This window comes from Pan troglodytes, chromosome 20 (genome assembly GCF_028858775.2).
Source record: "Pan troglodytes isolate AG18354 chromosome 20, NHGRI_mPanTro3-v2.0_pri, whole genome shotgun sequence".
NCBI lineage: Eukaryota > Metazoa > Chordata > Mammalia > Primates > Hominidae > Pan > Pan troglodytes.
The window spans coordinates 58574979-58597737 of NC_072418.2; the positions used below are offsets into that span (position 1 = coordinate 58574979).

At 40.5% G+C, this 22759-nt stretch overlaps 4 protein-coding genes across 4 annotated transcripts in view; 3 read left to right on the plus strand and 1 right to left on the minus strand.

Annotated features, from left to right (window-relative positions):
• The window catches only part of NLRP9 (NLR family pyrin domain containing 9), a 71010-nt gene extending 49853 nt beyond the window's left edge, over positions 1 to 21157 (minus strand). Inside the window, exon 1 of the mRNA XM_063800872.1 lies at positions 21025 to 21157. The gene's annotated coding sequence lies outside the window, so the exon portion shown is untranslated. The remainder of the gene's footprint in view (positions 1 to 21024) is intronic.
• On the plus strand, positions 5366 to 6979 carry LOC129138013 (ret finger protein-like 4A). The gene is made up of 2 exons (XM_054672967.2): positions 5366 to 5654; positions 6166 to 6979. Exons 1-2 carry the CDS (start codon positions 5369 to 5371, stop codon positions 6741 to 6743), a joined length of 864 nt encoding a protein of 287 aa, XP_054528942.1. The 5' UTR covers positions 5366 to 5368; the 3' UTR covers positions 6744 to 6979.
• Positions 12046 to 13735, plus strand: LOC129138011 (ret finger protein-like 4A). The gene is made up of 2 exons (XM_054672965.2): positions 12046 to 12404; positions 12915 to 13735. Exons 1-2 carry the CDS (start codon positions 12119 to 12121, stop codon positions 13490 to 13492), a joined length of 864 nt encoding a protein of 287 aa, XP_054528940.1. The 5' UTR covers positions 12046 to 12118; the 3' UTR covers positions 13493 to 13735.
• Positions 18870 to 20349, plus strand: LOC456315 (ret finger protein-like 4A). The gene is made up of 2 exons (XM_024351679.3): positions 18870 to 19155; positions 19667 to 20349. Exons 1-2 carry the CDS (start codon positions 18870 to 18872, stop codon positions 20242 to 20244), a joined length of 864 nt encoding a protein of 287 aa, XP_024207447.2. The 3' UTR covers positions 20245 to 20349.
• Positions 21158 to 22759: the final 1602 nt, after the last annotated feature.

Genomic DNA, 22759 nt, shown 5'->3' on the forward strand with positions numbered 1-22759 from the left:
TCTTTGTGTGCCTCATATATTTTTTGTTGAAAATTGGAAGTTTTCTGTGGCAGACGCAGATCAGATTCTCAAAGTTCACAGGTTTTTTTTTGTTTTATTATACTTGCGGGCTGTAGTTTTCTGTTTTTGTTTTGTTTTGTTTGGACTTAATGAAACTATTTTGCAAAAATTCTGTTTTTTCTCCTCTGTGTTCTCAGCTCATCCTGACTGACACTTCTTCTCACAGAACTTGGTGACTAGACGACCCACGTGAGTGCTTCCTTATATCCTGGACAAAACACAGAACCTAAAGAATTGTGAACAAAAGAATTCAGAGCCACAGTTGAGCAATAACATGCCCTGCCTGGTTCTGAGCCACCTCATCCATGCCCCGGCTGGACTGACAGTGGGGCCACGTGCTGGGCAGTGGCTCAGTGTGGGACCACAATGTCCTGGTTCACCTCAAATCCGTTTGCCGTACCAACACTGACAATGAGAGAAAGGAAGACAGTTTCCTTTGGAAACTGAGCCAAGCCCTGGGTTGTCAGAAACTCTGAGCTTCTCTTCATTGTTAAAGAAGAAAATGTGGCACATCTACATCATGGAATACTATGCAGCCATAAAAAAGGATGACTTCATGCCCTTTGTAGGCACATGGATGAAGCTGGAAACCATGATTCTCAGCAAACTATCACAAGAGTGGAAAACCAAACACCACATGTTCTCACTCATAAGTGGGAGAGGAACAATGAGAACACATGGGCACAGGGAGAGGAACACCACACACTGGGACCTGTCGGGGGGCGGGGGGTTAGGGGAGGGATAGCATTAGCGAGAAATACCTAATGTAGGTGACGGGTTGAAGGGTGCAGCAAACCCACATGGCACATCTATACCTATGTACCAAACCTGCACGTTCTGCACATGTACCCCAGAACTTAAAGTATAAGTAAAAAAAAAAAAAAAGAAAAGTCTGCTTGTACAGTGAACAGGGCCTGGGGATCGGAAGCCACCGACGCCAACCATTTACGTCCGCTTCTGTGACACGCCTGCAGGGACGGGGCATGGAGAATACAGACCTCGCTGACTGGAATGTTGAAGGACAGGTTTTTATTCAAACACAGAAGAACCCTAAAGTACTGAACTGCACATGAGAGCGGGCAAGGAAACTTTATCACTGTCTTAATAGAAGCCAGCGGAGCTGCTTTCTGTGAAAAGATGCAATTGGAAAAGATGTGGAAAGTATCTAACACCCAAACCAACCCCACCAGTGTGCCAGCAATCCTAAGACGCTCTTCTCTAATTCTGAACGGAAGAACTCCGCTTCCAAGACATGAGCATGAATGCAATTCCAGGCTGTAAGATATTTTGGGAGAATATTAGAGAGGCAAATCAACCCACGGGGCTTGGTGCTTTCCACAACTGAGGCCACCTGGTATTCCCAAAGAGAACAGAAATTTTGTTCAAGCTTTACTGAAAGCAGTTAAAAATTAAAAGATGTGAGGGATCAGTGCTCCAGGAACCTGGGTCCATAAAATTACAAGCTGGAGAATAACTGCTCCCAGAAATGTGAGTATATTTTAAAAGGATTTATATGAGAAAATAAAGCAATTAGAATTATGCGAGAAGAGATAAGCATTTTCTCCCTGCATGCATACGTGTAGATACGGTATGTGTGTGTACATGGACATACAGGTGGCAGATTATATTATAGATGCCAATCAATGAAGAAATGCAATGTGCAAGGATTTCATCTAATATATGCACCACAACGTAGAGATTTGTGTTTCTCCATTTGCCTTCAGGAGACAAAAGGAATTGAGAACTGCCTGGGCTTTAAATAGGAAAGAAGAGAACCTAGCAATCACTAGAGAATGATTACTGTGGAGATGATTGAATTAAAGACTATTAATTTAATCACATTAAGGTAATCAAATCCTTTCCCACCTGATCTCCAGTCTCCCACTTTTACGTTCTTATCCATGAACTCTGATCCCCTATAATATATTTAATACATGAGGAACCCATTTTTGAACATGTTTAAAGAGGAAATGAATCTCATTTTACTTGTGTTGTGATGTAAGGGAAATAGAAAGATTGTAACAGTATCTTTTACCTTTCATTTTAGATGCTGCAACTACAAAGAAAAACCGGACTTTCACTGGCTGAATGATTGTCTGGAAAGCGTTTTGGGATTTCTTTCCTAAGCTTTTTAATTAGAGTCTTTACATTATAGAGAAAATGTTTTTGAGAGTTGAGTGTGGTCTGTGGAGTGTCCTGTTAGTAATGACTTCTGAGTAGGTTTAACTCATCTCTTTTATTGAAATGTGAAAATGTGTTACATTTATAATAGAAAACTCTTGGAAAGTCGCACCGTTCATTTGAGAGGAATTTTAAATGTCAACCCAAATTTTAAGATTTTAATTAATTTTAATTAATTTCCAAATTTTAATCAATAGGCATAATATTCAAGATCTTATCTAAAAATTATTGCATGGCAATATTTTGTCCTTGTTAATTAAAAAATAACACTGAAAACACAATCGTCTTCCTTTACGGTAAAAACCTGTCCAAAAGTAACCATCTCAATGATGGCAGAATGAAATCAGAATCTGATTGGATTAAAAAGGAGGGAAAGGGTGTGGCTAAGGTGGGTGGAGACATCCTCTCGTATAAAAGCCCCTGGCAGCCAGCTCTCACTGCAGATCTGAGCTGTCCAGAGAAGCAGCTGGAGGACAGGGGAGAATCTCCAAAAGGAGAGGTGAGTTCAATCTCTTGGAATTCATTTTTACAAAAGGCGTATGAGAGTCTAGGGGAATGCAATAATGTCTTGATTCCACAAGTGTTGTCTGAGGCCAACTCCATGACAGACACACTGTATTTCTGGAGGATAATGGCACCTCTGCCCTAGTAACAGTTAGGTAAGTCTTAGATTTTCAATACCAAGGCGAGAGACGTGACAATCTCCATTTGCTTGAATTTCATCAGAATTTGGTAGACTTTCTGAAATGATGGACAGAGGTTCGGTGGCGTCGTTATTCAATGTCAGGTTTTCCTATGGGTTTGGTATTGTTTTCCTATTCTCCCCTTCCCACAACCCCTGGCAACCATCATTCTTCTCTTATTTTCTGATTTGTTTTTGGTTCAGTTTTTTGTTCCTTTTAATTCAGAAAGACAAAGGGAAGGAAATGAAAAGCAAAGTTTGTTTGCATTATTATTGCGGAAAAGATCTGGCCAGATGCTGGGACCTACCTCTTCCAGGATGGGGATTCATTATTTCTTTAATTGTTTTGAGACAGTGTCTCGCTGTGTCTGCCAGGATGGAGTGCAGCGGCGATTTTCTGATTCTATGAGATCAGTCAACTCAGATTCCACATAACTGAGATCATACAGTGTTTACTTCCCTCAGCCTCACTTATCTCACTTCCCATCATGCCCTCGGCCTTCATCCACATTGGTGCAATGCCAGAATTGCCTTCTTTTATATGGTAGAATAATCAGATGTATATATGACCATTTCCTCATCCATTTTTCTCTCACAGACTCTGGAGTTGTTTCCATGGCTCTTGTGAATAACGCTGCAGAGAACCTGAGAGTGCAGATGTCTCTTTGACATGCTGACCTCTTTCTTTCACGTAGAAACACAGAAGTAGGGTTGCTGGAACACAGGCAGTTCTATTCTTCATGTTTTCAGAAACCTCCCTACTATTTTCTGTAGTGGTTGTACCGTTTTCTTTCCCACCAACCGTGCACAAGGGTTCCCCTTTCTCCACATCCTTACCAACACTTATCTTTTGTCTTTTTGATCATAGCCATCCTAGCAGAGAGGGGGTAATATCTCACCGCGGTTTTGTTGCTGGAAGGCTCAGGAGGTTCTCTGGATGCCAGAGAGACCCCAGACCCAGCCAGTTTCCAGGTTCTGGATGCTGTCGGGAGAAGGAATTCAGGGATGAGCCAGAATGAAGTGAAAGGCAAGAAGTTTCTCTTCCAGAGCAAAAGCACACTGTCAGGAGAGAAGTGTGGGCGTGATTCTGAAAGCTCGTGGCGCTCAATGGAGTTCGGGGTTTCTATTTTTGTCAGTCCTTCTAATTAGGAGGTGAACTAATCATTAGGTTTTCTAGGAAAAAAGCAGAGATTTTTTAGAATTGGTGAGGTACCCATTTTTGTACTACATATGGGCATGCTGGGGTCAGCCGTGACACTGCAGAGTGTGTGATTTAGTGTGGTAATGACCATGGTCATTACTGTGGCAATGCTTTCAACCAGCTTCACTCCCTCCGCATTTTTAGCACCTCATGAGTCCAGGTTCCTCCTTGTTCTTGTAATTTTAATGACAAGTGGCTAATTTTAAAAGCCACTGTTTTGGTCTTATGTGAAACTGTCACTGGATACGTTCTCCATTCTCTTGTGACCACACAGTATTCCTGCCTCAGTTTAAATTGCATTTCTTGGATGGTGAGTGAGGTTGAGCTTGTTCCTCAGTACTTGCAGGTCGTTGGTGTGTGCTTTTCAGAGAAATGTCTATTCAGTTTTTTGCCCATTGGAATTTGGATTATTTCGGCTTTTTTTTCTTTTTGCTACGTCCTTGAAAATATTCCGTATATATTTTGGATATTAATCCACTGTCATATATATGGCTGCTTGTTTGGTTTCTTTTAGTTCTGTTTTTTGCTTTTTTTTTTTTTTCCCCGCTATGCGGAAGATTCAGTTTTACCTGGTACGACTTATGTGTATTTTGTGTCTTGTCCTTTTGGTGCGCTATCAGGGTTTTCACCACATCCACTTTGCACAGTTGGGGAAGTAGAAGGTCTTCAAATGGACTCCAGCAGTGTCCAATAGAAACATAAGATAACCCATATATGTAATTGTAAATTCATTTTCTGGTAGTCACATAAAATAGAACAAAACAAACCTAATGAATTTTAACTCAAAATATACTATCGTTTAACATGTGAGCAACTTTAAACGTTCTCAAGCAGATAGTTTACGTTCTCTTTTCCCTCTTATGTCTTCAAAAATAAGAGTGTATTTGTCTCACAGCACATCTCCATTGAGATACGCCCCATTTCAGGACTCAATAGCCATTTGTCACTGGTGGCTACCATATCAAACAGCTCAGGTCTAGACTCCTTTACTATTTCAACTCAAAGTCTTTCGGTGAATCATGCCCTTTATTCCAATGGGTATTACAGATATTAGAAGTTCAGGGCCTCGAGTCATTGACATTTGTATTCATGTTGTGTCTTCATCACTAACAGTAGTGATTTTAAGTATCGTGCCATGATAGCTCCATGCATGTAAAGATCAAAGCCCCAGACACTATCAGCTGCTCATTCAGCTCGTGGAAATTCTAATTCTGTGTTCACTTGTTTTTCTACAGACATTTGCCATGGCTGAGCACTTCAAACAGGTCATTAGATGTCCTGTCTGCCTAAAAGATCTTGAAGAAGCCGTGCAACTGAAATGTGGATATGCCTGCTGCCTCCAGTGCCTCAATTCACTCCAGAAGGAGCCCGATGGGGAAGGTTTACTGTGCCGTTTCTGCTCTGTGGTCTCTCAGAAGGATGACATCAAGCCCAAGTACAAGCTGAGGGCGCTGGTTTCCATCATCAAGGAACTAGAGCCCAAGCTGAAAAAGGTTCTAACAATGAACCCAAGGATGAGGAAGTTTCAAGGTAAGGAATCTATAGGACCTGCCACAACCCATAAAAGGCACTGGGAAAACGACTTTCAAACATTTCTTCATTAAACATAGGCATTAGCAGGATATGTAGCATCCACAACTTCCATGCTTCACAAACAACAGCAGTTCTCACCTTTGCGTAGAGATTTTCATGGAATCTGTCCAAGTTTGTAGAATACTTTGGAGAGCAAGCTACTGTCTTCTTTCATGTATCATATGTGCTAAATGGAAAACTAATTTTCATCAAATTATCCACTAACTGAATTCGAAAGGCATTTCTAATATGAATAAGGTGGACTTGTTACAATGATCATATTCATGGAATCTAGAGATACAATTTAACCTCATCAGGTGGCCAAACAAGTTTCCCCAGGAAATTTTGATTTGGGAAAGAAAGTAGAATAAAAGCAAAAGTGAATAACGTGTTTAAGTGTTTGCAGTCAAAGGACAGAGGGAGTCTGTAGTGTGTGTCTTTCCTGAACTCCTGGTTCTTCTTTGCACAGTGGATATGACGTTCGATGTGGACACAGCCAACAACTATCTCATCATTTCTGAAGACCTGAGGAGTTTCCGAAGTGGGGATTTGAGCCACAATAGGAAGGAGCAAGCTGAGAGGTTCGACACAGCCCTGTGCGTCCTGGGCACCCCTCGCTTCACTTCCGGCCGCCATTACTGGGAGGTGGACGTGGGCACCAGCCAAGTGTGGGATGTGGGCGTGTGCAAGGAATCTGTGAACCGACAGGGGAAGATTGAGCTTTCTTCAGAACACGGCTTCTTGACTGTGGGTTGCAGAGAAGGAAAGGTCTTTGCTGCCAGCACTGTGCCTATGACTCCTCTCTGGGTGAGTCCCCAGTTGCACAGAGTGGGGATTTTCCTGGATGTAGGTATGAGGTCCATTGCCTTTTACAATGTTAGTGATGGGTGCCATATCTACACATTCATCGAGATTCCTGTTTGCGAGCCATGGCGTCCATTTTTTGCTCATCAACGTGGAAGTCAAGATGATCAGAGCATCCTGAGTATCTGTTCTGTGATCAATCCAGCCAGTGCCAGTGCCCCCGTTTCTTCTGGGGGAAAGTAAATAACCATTTCAACATAATCATCTTTAGGAAGTTTCTGTGCGCCCATAGCCATAGCTAAGAACTTTTCTGCTAGGTACACATAGGTACAAAGGGACAGAAGGGAAAAAGCCATCACTCTGTAAACCATGAACAGAAAGCCATTATATTAATGAGGGGAAAATTACATTGTACTTCAAGTTTGCCATGTTGTTTTCTTTGGGGCTTATGTTTATATTTCTGTTCAATAAACATTTTGAAAATTCAGATTCATTTGCCAATGTTTTCTATTTTCTGCAAGATTAGTGGAGTATGTGTTATGGAAGTTATGAACTAAATAATAATCTGAATGTGTCCCAACACAGTAACTTAATTTCAAATGATAAGGACCTATGAATACGTCAAAATTATATATGTTCATGTATTCAGTCTAACCCAACAACCGAACACTGACATTCATTTCAAGTGCACACTGAGTGTTTGCCACGAATATGTGTGGTCTTAGGGAGATCTCATTAGCTTTAAAATTGAAATACTATACACCCTGTCCTATGATGGCAACAGAGTCAAATTGGAAATCAATAACAGGAAGAAATCCATAAATTCTCCACATACATGTAAATTAAATAACCACTTCTAAATAAAATGATCAAATATGAAATGACAATGGAAATTACAGCTATCCTGAGTTGAATGAAAAACACACATTTCCAAAATTTCTAGATGCGGTTGAAGCTCACTGAGAAACTCCTAATAGGAAGGAAATACCGTAATCAATCACCTTAATTTCTACTTGAACTTACTTCACTAAGAGCAATTCAATTGTCAGCATTTTGATCAAAACCATCTGACAAGTATCTGGGCAGTTCCAGACATTCTCACATCTTCCTGTCTTCTTCTGAGCCCTCCAAATGGTTGCAACATCTGCCCGTTACCCAGTTCCAAAGTCGCTTCCACATTTTCAGGTACCTCAATAGCAGTGCCTCACTCCTGGTACCAATATTCTATATCAGTTCATTCTCACACTGCTCTAAAGAACTACCGGAGACTGGGTCATTTATGAAGAAAAGAGGTTTCATTAATTTATAGTTCTGCAGGTCGCACGGGGAAAATCACTGGGTGGCCTCGGGAAACTGAACAATCATGGAGGAAGGCAAAGGGGAAGCGAACATGAGAGCGGCCAAGGAAACTTTACCACTGTCTTAGTAGAAGCCAGCGGAGCTGCTTTCTGTGAAAAGATGCAACTGGAAAAGAGGTGGAAAGTATCTAACACCCAAACCAACCCCACCAGTGTGCCAGCAATCCTAAGACGCTCTTCTCTAATTCTGAACGGAAGAGCTCCGCTTCCAAGACATGAGCATGAATGCAATTCCAGGCTGTAAGATATTTTGGGAGAATATTAGAGAGGCAAATCAACCCACTGGACTTGGTGCTTTCCACAACTGAGGCCACCTGGTATTCCCAAAGAGAACAGAAATGTTGTTCAAGCTTTACTGAAAGCAGATAAAAATTAAAAGATGTGAGGGATCAGTGCTCCAGGAACCTGGGTCCATAAAATTACAAGCTGGAGAATAACTGCTCCCAGAAATGTGAGTATATTTTAAAAGGATTTATATGAGAAAATAAAGCAATTAGAATTATGCCAGAAGAGATAAGCATTTTCTCCCTGCATGCATATGTGTAGATACGGTATGTGTGTGTACATGGACATACAGGTGCCAGATTATATTATAGATGCCAATCAATGAAGAAAAGCAATGTGCAAGGATTTCATATAATATATGCACCGCAACGTAGGGATTTGTGTTTCTCAATTGGCCTTCACGAGACAAAAGGAATTGAAAACTGCCTTGGCTTTGAATAGGAAAGAAGAGAATCTAGCAGTCACTAGAGAGTGTTTACTGTGGAGATGATTGAATTAAAGACTATTAATTTAATCACACTAATGTAATCAAATCCTTTCCCACCTGACCTCCACTTTTACGTTCTTATCCATGAACTCTGATCCCCTATAATATATTTAATACATGAGGAACCCAATTGTGAACATTTTTAAAGAGGAAATGAATCTCATTTTACTTACGTTGTGATGTAAGGGAAATAGAAAGATTGTAACAGTATCTTTTACCTTTCATTTTAGATGCTGCAACTAAAAAGAAAAACCGGACTTTCACTGGCTGACTGATTGTCTGGAAAGCGTTTTGCGATTTCTTTCCTAGGCTTCTTAATTAGAATCTTTACATTATAGAGAAAATGTTTTTGAGAGTTGAGTGTGGTCTGTGGAGAGTCCTATTAGTAACGACTACTGGGTAGGTTTAACTCACCTCTTTTATTGAAATGTGAAAAGGTGTTACATTTATAATAGAAAACTCTTTGAAAGTCACACCATTCATTTGAGAGGAATTTTAAATGTCACCCCAAATTTTAAGATTTTAATTAATTTTCATTGATTTCCAAATTTTAATCAATAGGCATAATCTTCAAGATCTTATCTAAAAAATATTACATGGCAATATTTTGTCCTTGTTAATTCAAAAATAACACTGAAAACACAATCGTCTTCCTTTACCGTAAAAACCTGTCCAAAAGTAACCATCTCAATGATGGCAGAATGAAATCAGAATCTGATTGGATTAAAAAGGAAAGGGTGTGGCTAAGGTGGGTGGAGACACCCTCTCGTATAAAAGCCCCTGGCAGGCAGCTCTCACTCCAGATCTGAGCTGTCCAGAGAAGCAGCTGGAGGCCAGGGCAGAAACTCCAGAAAGAGAGGTGAGTTCAATCTCTTGGAATTCATTTTCACAAAAGGCGTATGAGAGTCTAGGGGAATGCAATAATGTCTTGATTCCACAAGAGTTGTCTGAGGCCAACTCCATGACAGACACACTGTATTTCTGGAGGATAATGGGACCTCTGCCCTGGTAACAGTTAGGTAAGTCTTAGATTTTCAATACCAAGGCAAGAGACGTGACAATCTCCATTTGCTTGAATTTCATCAGAATTTGGTAGACTTTCTGAAATGATGGACAGAGGTTCGGTGGCGGCGTTATTCAACGTCAGGTTTTCCTATGGGTTTGGTATTGTTTTCCTATTCTCCCCTTTCCACAACCCCTGGCAACCATCATTCTTCTCTTATTTTCTGATTTGTTTTTGGTTCAGTTTTTTGTTCCTTTTAATTCAGAAAGAGAAAGGGAAGGAAATGAAAAGCAAACTTTGTTTGCATTATTTTTGCAGAAAAGATCTGGCCAGATGCTGGGACCTACCTCTTCCAGGATGGGGATTCATTATTTCTTTAATTGTTTTGAGACAGTGTCTCGCTGTGTCTGCCAGGCTGCAGTGCAGTGGCTATTTTCTGATTCTATGAGATCAGTCAACTCAGATTCCACATAACTGAGATCATACAGTGTTTACTTCCCTCAGCCTCACTTATCTCACTTCCCATCATGCCCTCGGCCTTCATCCACATTGGTGCAATGCCAGAATTGCCTTCTTTTTTATGGTAGAATAATCCCATGTATATATCACCATTTCCTCATCCATTTTTCTCTCACAGACTCTGGGGTTGGTTCCATGGCTCTTGTGAATAACGCTGCAGAGAACCTGAGAGTGCAGATGTCTCTTTGACAGGCTGACCTCTTTTTTTCACGTAGAAACACAGAAGTAGGGTTGCTGGAACACAGGCAGTTCTATTCTTCATGTTTTCAGAAACCTCCCTACTATTTTCTGTAGTGGTTGTACCAATTTTCTTTCCCACCAACCGTGCACAAGGGTTCCCCTTTCTCCACATCATTACCAACACTTATCTTTTGTCTTTTTGATCATAGCCATCCTAGCAGAGAGGGGTTAATATCTCATCGCGGTTTTGTTGCTGGAAGGCTCAGGAGGTTCTCTGGATGCCAGAGAGACTCCAGACCCACCCAGTTTCCAGGTTCTGGATGCTGTCGGGAGAACGAATTCAGGGATGAGCCAGAATGAAGTGAAAGGCAAGAAGTTTCTATTCCAGAGCAAAAGCACACTGTTAGGAGAGAAGAGTGGGCGTGATTCTGAAAGCTCGTGGCGCTCAATGGAGTTCGGGGTTTCTATTTTTGTCTGTCCTTCTAATTAGGAGGTGAACTAATCATTAGGTTTTCTAGGAAAAAAGCAGAGATTTTTTAGAATTGGTGAGGTACCCATATTTCGTACTACATATGGGCATGCTGGGGTCAGCCGTGACACTGCAGAGTGTGTGATTTAGTGTGGTAATGACCATGGTCATTACTGTGGCAATGCTTTCAACCAGTTTAACTCCCTCCAGTTTTTTAGCACCTCATGAGCCCAGGTTCCTCCTTGTCCTTGTAATTTTAATGACAAGTGGCTAATTTTAACAGCCACTGTTTTGGTCTTATGTGACAGTGTCACTGGATACGTTCTCCACTCTCTTGTGACCACACAGTATTCCTGCTTCAGTTTAAACTGCATTTCTCGGATGATGAGTGAGGTTGAGCTTGTTCCTCAGTAGTTGCTGGTCGTTGGTGTGTGCTTTTCAGAGAAATGTCTATTCAGGTTTTTGCCCATTGGAATTTGGATTATTTTGGCTTTTGTTTCTTTTTGCTAGGGCCTTGAAAATATTCCTTACAGATTTTGGATATTAACCCACTGTCATACATATGGCTGCTTGTTTGGTTTCTTTTAGTTCTGTTTTTTGCATTTTTTTTTTTCCCCGCTATGCAGAAGATTCAGTTTTACCTGGTACGACTTATTTGTATTTTGTGTCTTGTCCTTTTGGTGCGCTATCAGGGTTTTCACCACATCCACTTTGCACAGTTGGGGAAGTAGAAGGTCTTCAAATGGACGCCAGCACTGTCCAATAGAAACATAAGATAACCCATATATGTAATTGTAAATTCATTTTCTGGTAGTCACATAAAATAGAACAAAACAAACCTAATGAATTTTAACTCAAAATATACTATCATTTAACATGTGAGCAACTTTAAACGTTCTCAAGCAGATAGTTTACGTTCCCTTTTCCCCCTTATGTCTTCAAAAATAAGAGTGTATTTGGCTCACAGCACATCTCCATTCAGATACGCCCCATTTCAGGACTCAATAGCCATTTGTCACTGGTGGCTACCATATCAAACAGCTCAGGTCTAGACTCCTTTACTATTTCAAGTCAAAGAGTTTCGGTGAATCATGCCCTTTATTCCAATGAGTATTACAGATATGAGAAGTTCAGGGCCTCGAGTCATTGACATTTGTATTCATGTTGTGTCTTCATCACTAGCAGCAGTGATTTTAAGTATCATGCCATGATAGCTCCATGCATGTAAAGATAAAAGCCCCATACACTATCAGCTATGCATTCAACTCGTGGAAATTCTAATTCCGTGTTCATTTTTTTTTTCTATAGACATTTGCCATGGCTGAGCACTTCAAACAGGTCATTAGATGTCCTGTCTGCCTAAAAGATCTTGAAGAAGCCGTGCAACTGAAATGTGGATATGCCTGCTGCCTCCAGTGCCTCAATTCACTCCAGAAGGAGCCTGATGGGGAAGGTTTACTGTGCCGTTTCTGCTCTGTGGTCTCTCAGAAGGATGACATCAAGCCCAAGTACAAGCTGAGGGCGCTGGTTTCCATCATCAAGGAACTAGAGCCCAAGCTGAAAAAGGTTCTCACAATGAACCCAAGGATGAGGAAGTTTCAAGGTAAGGAATCTATAGGACCTGCCACAACCCATAAAAGGCACTGGGAAAATGACTTTCAAACATTTCTTCATTAAACATAGGCATTAGCAGGATAACTAGCTCTAAAACTTCCATGCTTCACAAACAACAGCAGTTCTCACCTTTGCGTAGAGATTTTCAAGGAATCTGTGCAAGTTTGTAGAATACTTTGGAGAGCAAGCTACTGTCTTCTTTCATGTATCATATGTGCTAAATGGAAAACTAGTTTTCATCAAATTATCCACTAACTTAATTCGAAAGGCATTTCTAATATGGATAAGGTGGACTTGTTACACTGATCATATTCATGCAATCTAGAGATAAAATTTAACCTCATCAGGTGGCGAAACAAGTTTCCCCAGGAAATTTTGATTTGGGAAAGAAAGTAGAATAAGAGTAAAAGTGAATAACGTGTTTAAGTGTTTGCAGTCAAAGGGCAGAGGTAGTCTGTAGTGTGTGTCTTTGCTGAACTCCTGGTTCTTCTTTGCACAGTGGATATGACGTTGGATGTGGACACAGCCAACAACTATCTCATCATTTCTGAAGACCTGAGGAGTTTCCGAAGTGGGGATTTGAGCCACAATAGGAAGGAGCAAGCTGAGAGGTTCGACACTGCCCTGTGCGTCCTGGGCACCCCTCGCTTCACTTCCGGCCGCCATTACTGGGAGGTGGACGTGGGCACCAGCCAAGTGTGGGATGTGGGCGTGTGCAAGGAATCTGTGAACCGACAGGGGAAGATTGTGCTTTCTTCAGAAGACGGCTTCTTGACTGTGGGTTGCAGAGAAGGAAAGGTCTTTGCTGCCAGCTCTGTGCCTATGACTCCTCTCTGGGTGAGTCCCCAGTTGCACAGAGTGGGGATTTTCCTGGATGTAGGTATGAGGTCCATTGCCTTTTACAATGTTAGTGATGGGTGCCATATCTACACATTCATCGAGATTCCTGTTTGCGAGCCATGGCGTCCATTTTTTGCTCATCAACGTGGAAGTCAAGATGATCAGAGCATCCTGAGTATCTGTTCTGTGATCAATCCAGCCAGTGCCAGTGCCCCAGTTTCTTCTGGGGGAAAGTAAATAAACATTTCAACATAATCATCTTTAGGAAGTTTCTGTGTGCCCATAGCCATAGCTAAGAACTTTTCTGCTAGATACACATAGGTACAAAGGGAGAGAAGGGAAAAAGCCATCATTCTGTAAACCATGAACAGAAAGCAATTATATTAATGAGGGGAAAATTACATTGTACTTCAAGTTTGTCATGTTGTTTTCTTTGGGGCTTATGTTTATATTTCTGTTCAATAAATATTTTGAAAATTCAGATTCATTTGCCAATGTTTTCTATTTTCTGCAAGATTAGTGTAGTATGTGTTATGGAAGTTATGAACTAAATAATAATTTGAATGTGACCCAACACAGTAACTGAATTTCAAATGATAAGGACCTATGAATACGTCAAAATTATATATGTTCATGTATTCAGTGTAACCCAACAACTGAACACTGACATTCATTTCAAGTGCACACTGAGTGTTTGCCACGAATATGTGTGGCCTTAGAAGGAACTCGTTAGCTTTAAAATTGAAATACTATACACCCTCTCCTATGACGGCAACAGAGTCAAATTGGAAATCAATAACAGGAAGAAATCCACAAATTCTCCACATACATGCAAATTAAATAACCACTTCTAAATAAAATGATCAAATATGAAATGCCAATGGAAATTACAGCTATCCTGAGTAGAATGAAAAGCACACATTTCCAAAATTTCTAGATGCGGTTGAAGCTCACTGAGAAACTCCTAATAGGAAGAAAATACCGTAATCAATCACCTTAATTTCTACTTGAACTTACTTCACTAAGAGCAATTCAATTGTCAGCATTTTGATCAAAACCATCTGACAAGTATCTGGGAATTTCCAGACATTCTCACATCTTCCTGTCTTCTTCTGAGCCCTCCAAACGGTTGCAACCTCTGCCCGTTACCCAGTTCCAAAGTCGCTTCCACATTTTCAGGTACCTCAATAGCAGTGCCTCACTCCTGGTACCTATATTCTATATCAGTTCATTCTCACACTGCTCTAAAGAACTACCGGAGACTGGGTAATTTATGAAGAAAAGAGGTTTCATTAATTTATAGTTCTGCAGGTCGCACGGGGAACATCACTGGGTGGCCTCGGGAAACTGAACAATCATGGAGGAAGGCAAAGGGGAAACGTACATGAGAGCGGGCAAGGAAACTTTACCACTGTCTTAGTAGAAGCCAGCGGAGCTGCTTTCTGTGAAAAGATGCAACTGGAAAAGAGGTGGAAAGTATCTAACACCCAAACCAACCCCACCAGTGTGCCAGCAATCCTAAGACGCTCTTCTCTAATTCTGAACGGAAGAACTCCGCTTCCAAGACATGAGCATGAATGCAATTCCAGGCTGTAAGATATTTTGGGAGAATATTAGAGAGGCAAATCAACCCACTGGGCTTGGTGCTTTCCACAACTGAGGCCACCTGGTATTCCGAAAGAGAACAGAAATTTTGTTCAAGATTTACTGAAAGCAGATAAAAATCAAAAGATGTGAGGGATCAGTGCTCCAGGAACCTGGGTCCATAAAATTACAAGCTGGAGAATAACTGCTCCCAGAAATGTGAGTATATTTTAAAAGGATTTATATGAGAAAATAAACCAATTAGAATTATGCCAGAAGAGATAAGCATTTTCTCCCTGCATGCATATGTGTAGATACGGTATGTGTGTGTACATGGACATACAGGTGGCAGATTATATTATAGATGCCAATCAATGAAGAAAAGCAATGTGCAAGGATTTCGTATAATAAATGCACCGCAACATAGAGATTTGTGTTTCTCAATTTGCCTTCACGAGACAAAAGGAATTGAAAACTGCCTTGGCTTTGAATAGGAAAGAAGAGAATCTAGCAATCACTAGAGAGTGATTACTGTGGAGATGATTGAATTAAAGACTATTAATTTAATCACACTAATGTAAACAAATCCTTTCCCACCTGACCTCCGCTTTTACGTTCTTATCCATGAACTCTGATCCCCTATAATATATTTAATACATGAGGAACCCATTTTTGAACATTTTTAAAGAGGAAATGAATCTCATTTTACTTACGTTGTGATGTAAGGGAAATAGAAAGATTGTAACAGTATCTTTTACCTTTCATTTTAGATGCTGCAACTAAAAAGAAAAACCGGACTTTCACTGGCTGACTGATTGTCTGGAAAGCGTTTTGCGATTTCTTTCCTAGGCTTCTTAATTAGAATCTTTACATTATAGAGAAAATGTTTTTGAGAGTTGAGTGTGGTCTGTGGAGTGTCCTATTAGTAACGACTACTGGGTAGGTTTAACTCACCTCTTTTATTGAAATGTGAAAAGGTGTTTCATTTATAATAGAAAACTCTTTGAAAATCGCACCGTTGATTTGAGAGGAATTTTAAATGTCACCCCAAATTTTAAGATTTTAATTAATTTTCATTGATTTCCAAATTTTAATCAATAGGCATAATCTTCAAGATCTTATCTAAAAAATATTACATGGGAACATTTTGTCCTTGTTAATTCAAAAATAACACTGAAAACACAATCGTCTTCCTTTACCGTAAAAACCTGTCCAAAAGTAACCATCTGAATGATGGCAGAATGAAATCAGAATCTGATTGGATTAAAAAGGAGGGAAAGGGTGTGGCTAAGGTGGGTGGAGACACCCTTTCGTATAAAAGCCCCTGGCAGGCAGCTCTCACTCCAGATCTGAGCTGTCCAGAGAAGCAGCTGGAGGCCAGGGGAGAATCTCCAGAAGGAGAGGTGAGTTCAATCTCTTGGAATTCATTTTTACAAAAGGCGTATGAGAGTCTAGGGGAATGCAATAATGTCTGGATTCCACAAGAATTGTCTGAGGCCAACTCCATGACAGACAGACTGTATTTTGGAGGATAATGGGACCTCTGCCCTGGTAACAGTTAGGTAAGTCTTAGATTTTCAATACCAAGGCGAGAGACGTGACAATCTCCATTTGCTTGAATATCATCAGAATTTGGTAGACTTTCTGAAATGACGGACAGAGGTTCGGTGGCGGCGTTATTCAATGTCAGGTTTTCCTATGGGTTTGGTATTGTTTTCCTATTCTCCCCTTCCCACAACCCCTGGCAACCATCATTCTTCTCTTATTTTCTGATTTTTTTTTTGTTCCGTTTTTTGTTCCTTTTAATTCAGAAAGAGAAAGGGAAGGAAATGAAAAGCAAAGTTTGTTTACATTAGTATTGCGGAAAAGATCTGGCCGGATGATGGGACCTACCTCTTCCAGGATGGGGATTCATTATTTCTTTAATTGTTTTGAGACAGTGTCTCGCTCTGTCTGCCAGGCTGCAGTGCAGTGGCTATTTTCTGATTCTATGAGATCAGTCAACTCAGATTCCACATAACTGAGATCATACAGTGTTGACTTCCCTCAGCCTCACTTATTTCACTTCCCATCATGCCCTCGGCCTTCATCCACATTGGTGCAATGCCAGAATTGCCTTCTTTTATATGGTAGAATAATCAGATGTATATATGAGCATTTCCTCATCCATTTTTCTCTCACAGACTCTGGGGTTGCTTCCATGGCTCTTGTGAATAACGCTGCAGAGAACCTGAGAGTGCAGATGTCTCTTTGACATGCTGACCTCTTTCTTTCACGTAGAAACACAGAAGTAGGGTTGCTAGAACACAGGCAGTTCTATTCTTCATGTTTTCAGAAACCTCCCTACTATTTTCTGTAGTGGTTGTACCATTTTCTTTCCCACCAATCGTGCACAAGGGTTCCCCTTTCTCCACATCCTTACCAACACTTATCTTTTGTCTTTTTGATCATAGCCATCCTAGCAGAGGGGGGGTAATATCTCATCGCGGTTTTGTTGCTGGAAGGCTCAGGAGGCTCTCTGGCTGCCAGAGAGACCCCAGTCCCAGCCAGTTTCCAGGTTCTGGATGCTGTCGGGAGAACGAATTCAGGGATGAGCCAGAATGAAGTGAAAGGCGAGAAGTTTCTCTTCCAGAGCAAAAGCACACTGTTAGGAGAGAACTGTGGGCGTGATTCTGAAAGCTCGTGGCGCTCAATGGAGTTCGGGGTTTCTATTTTTGTCAGTCCTTCTAATTAGGAGGTGAACTAATCATTAGGTTTTCTAGGAAAAAAGCAGAGAGTTTTTAGAATTGGTGAGGTACCCATTTTTGTACTACATATGGGCATGCTGGGGTCAGCCGTGACACTGCGGAGTGTGTGATTTAGTGTGGTAATGACCATGGTCATTACTGTGGCAAGGCTTTCAACCAGCTTAACTCCCTCCGGTTTTTTAGCACCTCATGAGCCCAGGTTCCTCCTTGTCCTTGTAATTTTAATGACAAGTGGCTAATTTTAACAGCCACTGTTTTGGTCTTATGTGAAACTGTCACTGGATACGTTCTCCATTCTCTTGTGACCACACAATATTCCTGCCTCAGTTTAAATTGCATTTCTCGGATGGTGAGTGAGGTTGAGCTTGTTCTTCAGTACTTGCTGGTCATTGGTGTGTGCTTTTCAGAGAAATGTCTATTCAGGTTTTTGCCCATTGGAATTTGGATTATTTTGGCTTTTTTTTCTTTTTGCTACGGCCTTGAAAGTATTCCTTATATATTTTGGATATTAATCCACTGTCATATATATGGCTGCTTGTTTGGTTTCTTTTAGTTCTGTTTTTTGCTTTTTTTTTTTTTCCTCGCTATGCAGAAGATTCAGTTTTACCTGGTACGACTTATTTGTATTTTGTGTCTTGTCCTTTTGGTGCGCTATCAGGGTTTTCAGCACATCCACTTTGCACAGTTGGGGAAGTAGAAGGTCTTCAAATGGACTCCAGCACTGTCCAATAGAAACATAAGATAACCCATATATGTAATTGTAATTTCATTTTCTGGTAGTCACGTAAAATAGAACAAAACAAACCTAATGAATTTTAACTCAAAATATACTATCGTTTAACATGTGAGCAACTTTAAACGTTCTCAAGCAGATAGTTTACATTCTCTTTTCCCCCTTATGTCTTCAAAAATAAGAGTATATTTGGCTCACAGCACATCTCCATTCAGATACGCCCCATTTCAGGACTCAATAGCCATTTGTCACTGGTGGCTACCATATCAAACAGCTCAGGTCTAGACTCCTTTCCTCTTTCAACTCAAAGTCTTTCGGTGAATCATGCCCTTTATTCCAATGAGTAATACAGATATTAGAAGTTCAGGGCCTCGAGTCATTGACATTTGTATTCATGTTGTGTCTTCATAACTAGCAGTAGTGATTTTAAGTATCGTGCCATGATAGCTCCATGCATGTAAAGATAAAAGCCCCAGACACTATCAGCTGTTCATTCAGCTCGTGGAAATTCTAATTCCGTGTTCATTTTTTTTTTCTATAGACATTTGCCATGGCTGAGCACTTCAAACAGGTCATTAGATGTCCTGTCTGCCTAAAAGATCTTGAAGAAGCCGTGCAACTGAAATGTGGATATGCCTGCTGCCTCCAGTGCCTCAATTCACTCCAGAAGGAGCCCGATGGGGAAGGTTTACTGTGCCGTTTCTGCTCTGTGGTCTCTCAGAAGGATGACATCAAGCCCAAGTACAAGCTGAGGGCGCTAGTTTCCATCATCAAGGAACTAGAGCCCAAGCTGAAAAAGGTTCTCACAATGAACCCAAGGATGAGGAAGTTTCAAGGTAAGGAATCTATAGGACCTGCCACAACCCATAAAAGGCACTGGGAAAACGACTTTCAAACATTTCTTCATTAAACATAGGCATTAGCAGGATATGTAGCATCTAAAACTTCCATGCTTCACAAACAACAGCAGTTCTCACCTTTGCGTAGAGATTTTCATGGAATCTGTGCAAGTTTGTAGAATACTTTGGAGAGCAAGCTACTGTCTTCTTTCATGTATCATGTGTGCTAAATGGAAAACTAATTTTCATCAAATTCTCCACTAACTTAATTCGAAAGGCATTTCTAATATGAATAAGGTGGACTTGTTACAATGATCATATTCATGCAATCTAGAGATAAAATTTAACCTCATCAGGTGGCCAAACAAGTTTCCCCAGGAAATTTTGATTTGGGAAAGAAAGTAGAATAAGAGTAAAAGTGAATAATGTGTTTAAGTGTTTGCAGTCAAAGGGCAGAGGGAGTCTGTAGTGTGTGTCTTTGCTGAACTCCTGGTTCTTCTTTGCACAGTGGATATGACGTTGGATGTGGACACAGCCAACAACTATCTCATCATTTCTGAAGACCTGAGGAGTTTCCGAAGTGGGGATTTGAGCCAGAATAGGAAGGAGCAAGCTGAGAGGTTCGACACTACCCTGTGTGTCCTGGGCACCCCTCGCTTCACTTCCGGCCGCCATTACTGGGAGGTGGACGTGGGCACCAGCCAAGTGTGGGATGTGGGTGTGTGCAAGGAATCTGTGAACCGACAGGGGATGATTGTGCTTTCTTCAGAACACGGCTTCTTGACTGTGGGTTGCAGAGAAGGAAAGGTCTTTGCTGCCAGCACTGTGCCTATGACTCCTCTCTGGGTGAGTCCCCAGTTGCACAGAGTGGGGATTTTCCTGGATGTAGGTATGAGGTCCATTGCCTTTTACAATGTTAGTGATGGGTGCCATATCTACACATTCATCGAGATTCCTGTTTGCGAGCCATGGCGTCCATTTTTTGCTCATCAACGTGGAAGTCAAGATGATCAGAGCATCCTGAGTATCTGTTCTGTGATCAATCCAGCCAGGGCCAGTGCCCCAGTTTCTTCTGGGGGAAAGTAAATAAACATTTCAACATAATCATCTTTAGGAAGTTTCAGTGCGCCCATAGCCATAGCTAAGAACTTTTCTGCTAGATACACATAGGTACAAAGGGACAGAAGGGAAAAAGCCATCACTCTGTAAACCATGAACAGAAAGCAATTATGTTAATGAGGGGAAAATTACATTGTAATTAAAGTTTGTCATGTTGTTTTCTTTGGGGCTTATGTTTATATTTCTGTTCAATAAATATTTTGAAAATTCAGATTCATTTGCCAATGTTTTCTATTTTCTGCAAGATTAGTGTACTATGTGTTATGGAAGTTATGAACGAAATAATAATTTCAATGTGACCCAACACAGTAACTGAATTTCAAATGATAAGGACCTATGAATACGGCAAAATTATATATGTTCATGTATTCAGTTTAACCCAACAACCGAACACTGACATTCATTTCAAGTGCACACTGAGTGTTTGCCACGAATATGTGTGGTCTTAGAGAGATCTCATTAGCTTTAAAATTGAAATACTATACACCCTCTCCTATGACGGCAACAGAGTCAAATTGGAAATCAATAACAGGAAGAAATCCAGAAATTCTCCACTTACATGCAAATTAAATAACCACTTCTAAATAAAATGATCAAATATGAAATGACAATGGAAATTACAGCTATCCTGAGTTGAATGAAAAGCACACATTTCCAAAATTTCTAGATGCGGTTGAAGCTCACTGAGAAACTCCTAATAGGAAGAAAATACCGTAATCAATCACCTTAATTTCTACTTGAACTTACTTCACTAAGAGCAATTCAATTGTCAGCATTTTGATCAAAACCATCTGACAAGTATCTGGGCAGTTCGAGACATTCTCACATCTTCCTGTCTTCTTCTGAGCCCTCCAAACGGTTGCAACCTCTGCCCGTTACCCAGTTCCAAAGTCGCTTCCACATTTTCAGGTACCTCAATAGCAGTGCCTCACTCCTGGTACCAATATTCTATATCAGTTCATTCTCACACTGCTCTAAAGAACTACCGGAGACTGGGTAATTTATGAAGAAAAGAGGTTTCATTAATTTATAGTTCTGCAGGTCGCACGGGGAACATCACTGGGTGGCCTCGGGAAATTTAACAATCATGGAGGAAGGCAAAGGGGAAGCGTACATGAGAGCGGCCAAGGAAACTTTACCACTGTCTTAGTAGAAGCCAGCGGAGCTGCTTTCTGTGAAAAGATGCAATTGGAAAAGAGTGGAAAGTATCTATCACCCAAACCAACCCCAGCAGTGTGCCAGCAATCCTAAGACGCTCTTCTCTAATTCTGAACGGAAGAACTCCGCTTCCAAGACATGAGCATGAATGCAATTCCAGGCTGTAAGATATTTTGGGAGAATATTAGAGAGGCAAATCAACCCACTGGGCTTGGTGCTTTCCACAACTGAGGCCACCTGGTATTCCCAAAGAGAACAGAAATTTTGTTCAAGCTTTACTGAAAGCAGATAAAAATTAAAAGATGTGAGGGATCAGTGCTCCAGGAACCTGGGTCCATAAAATTACAAGCTGGAGAATAACTGCTCCCAGAAATGTGAGTATATTTTAAAAGGATTTATATGAGAAAATAAAGCAATTAGAATTATGCGAGAAGAGATAAGCGTTTTCTCCCTGCATGCATATGTGTAGATACGGTACGTGTGTGTACATGGACATACAGGTGGCAGATTATATTATAGATGCCAATCAATGAAGAAATGCAATGTGCAAGGATTTCATCTAATATATGCACCGCAACGTAGAGATTTGTGTTTCTCAATTGGCCTTCACGAGACAAAAGGAATTGAGAACTGCCTTGGCTTTGAATAGGAAAGAAGAGATCTAGCAATCACTAGAGAGTGATTACTGTGGAGATGATTGAATTAAAGACTATTAATTCAATCACATTAATGTAATCAAATCCTTTCCCACCTGACCTCCAGTCTCCCACTTTTACGTTCTTATCCATGAACTCTGATCCCCTATAATATATTTAATATATGAGGAACCCAATTGTGAACATTTTTAAAGAGGAAATGAATCTCATTTTACTTATGTTGTGATGTAAGGGAAATAGAAAGATTGTAACAGTATCTTTTACCTTTCATTTTAGATGCTGCAACTAAAAAGAAAAACCGGACTTTCACTGGCTGACTGATTGTCTGGAAACCGTTTTGGGATTTCTTTCCTAAGCTTCTTAATTAGAATCTTTACATTACAGAGAAAATGTTTTTGAGAGTTGAGTGTGGTCTGTGGAGTGTCCTGTTAGTAACGACTACTGGGTAGGTTTAACTCACCTCTTTTATTGAAATGTGAAAAGGTGTTATATTTATAATAGAAAACTCTTTGAAAGTCGCACCATTCATTTTAGAGGAATTTTAAATGTCACCCCAAATTTTAAGATTTTATTTAATTTTAACTAGTTTCCAAGTTTTAATCAATAGGCATAATATTCAAGATCTTATCTAAAAATTATTACATGGCAATATTTTGTCCTTGTTAATT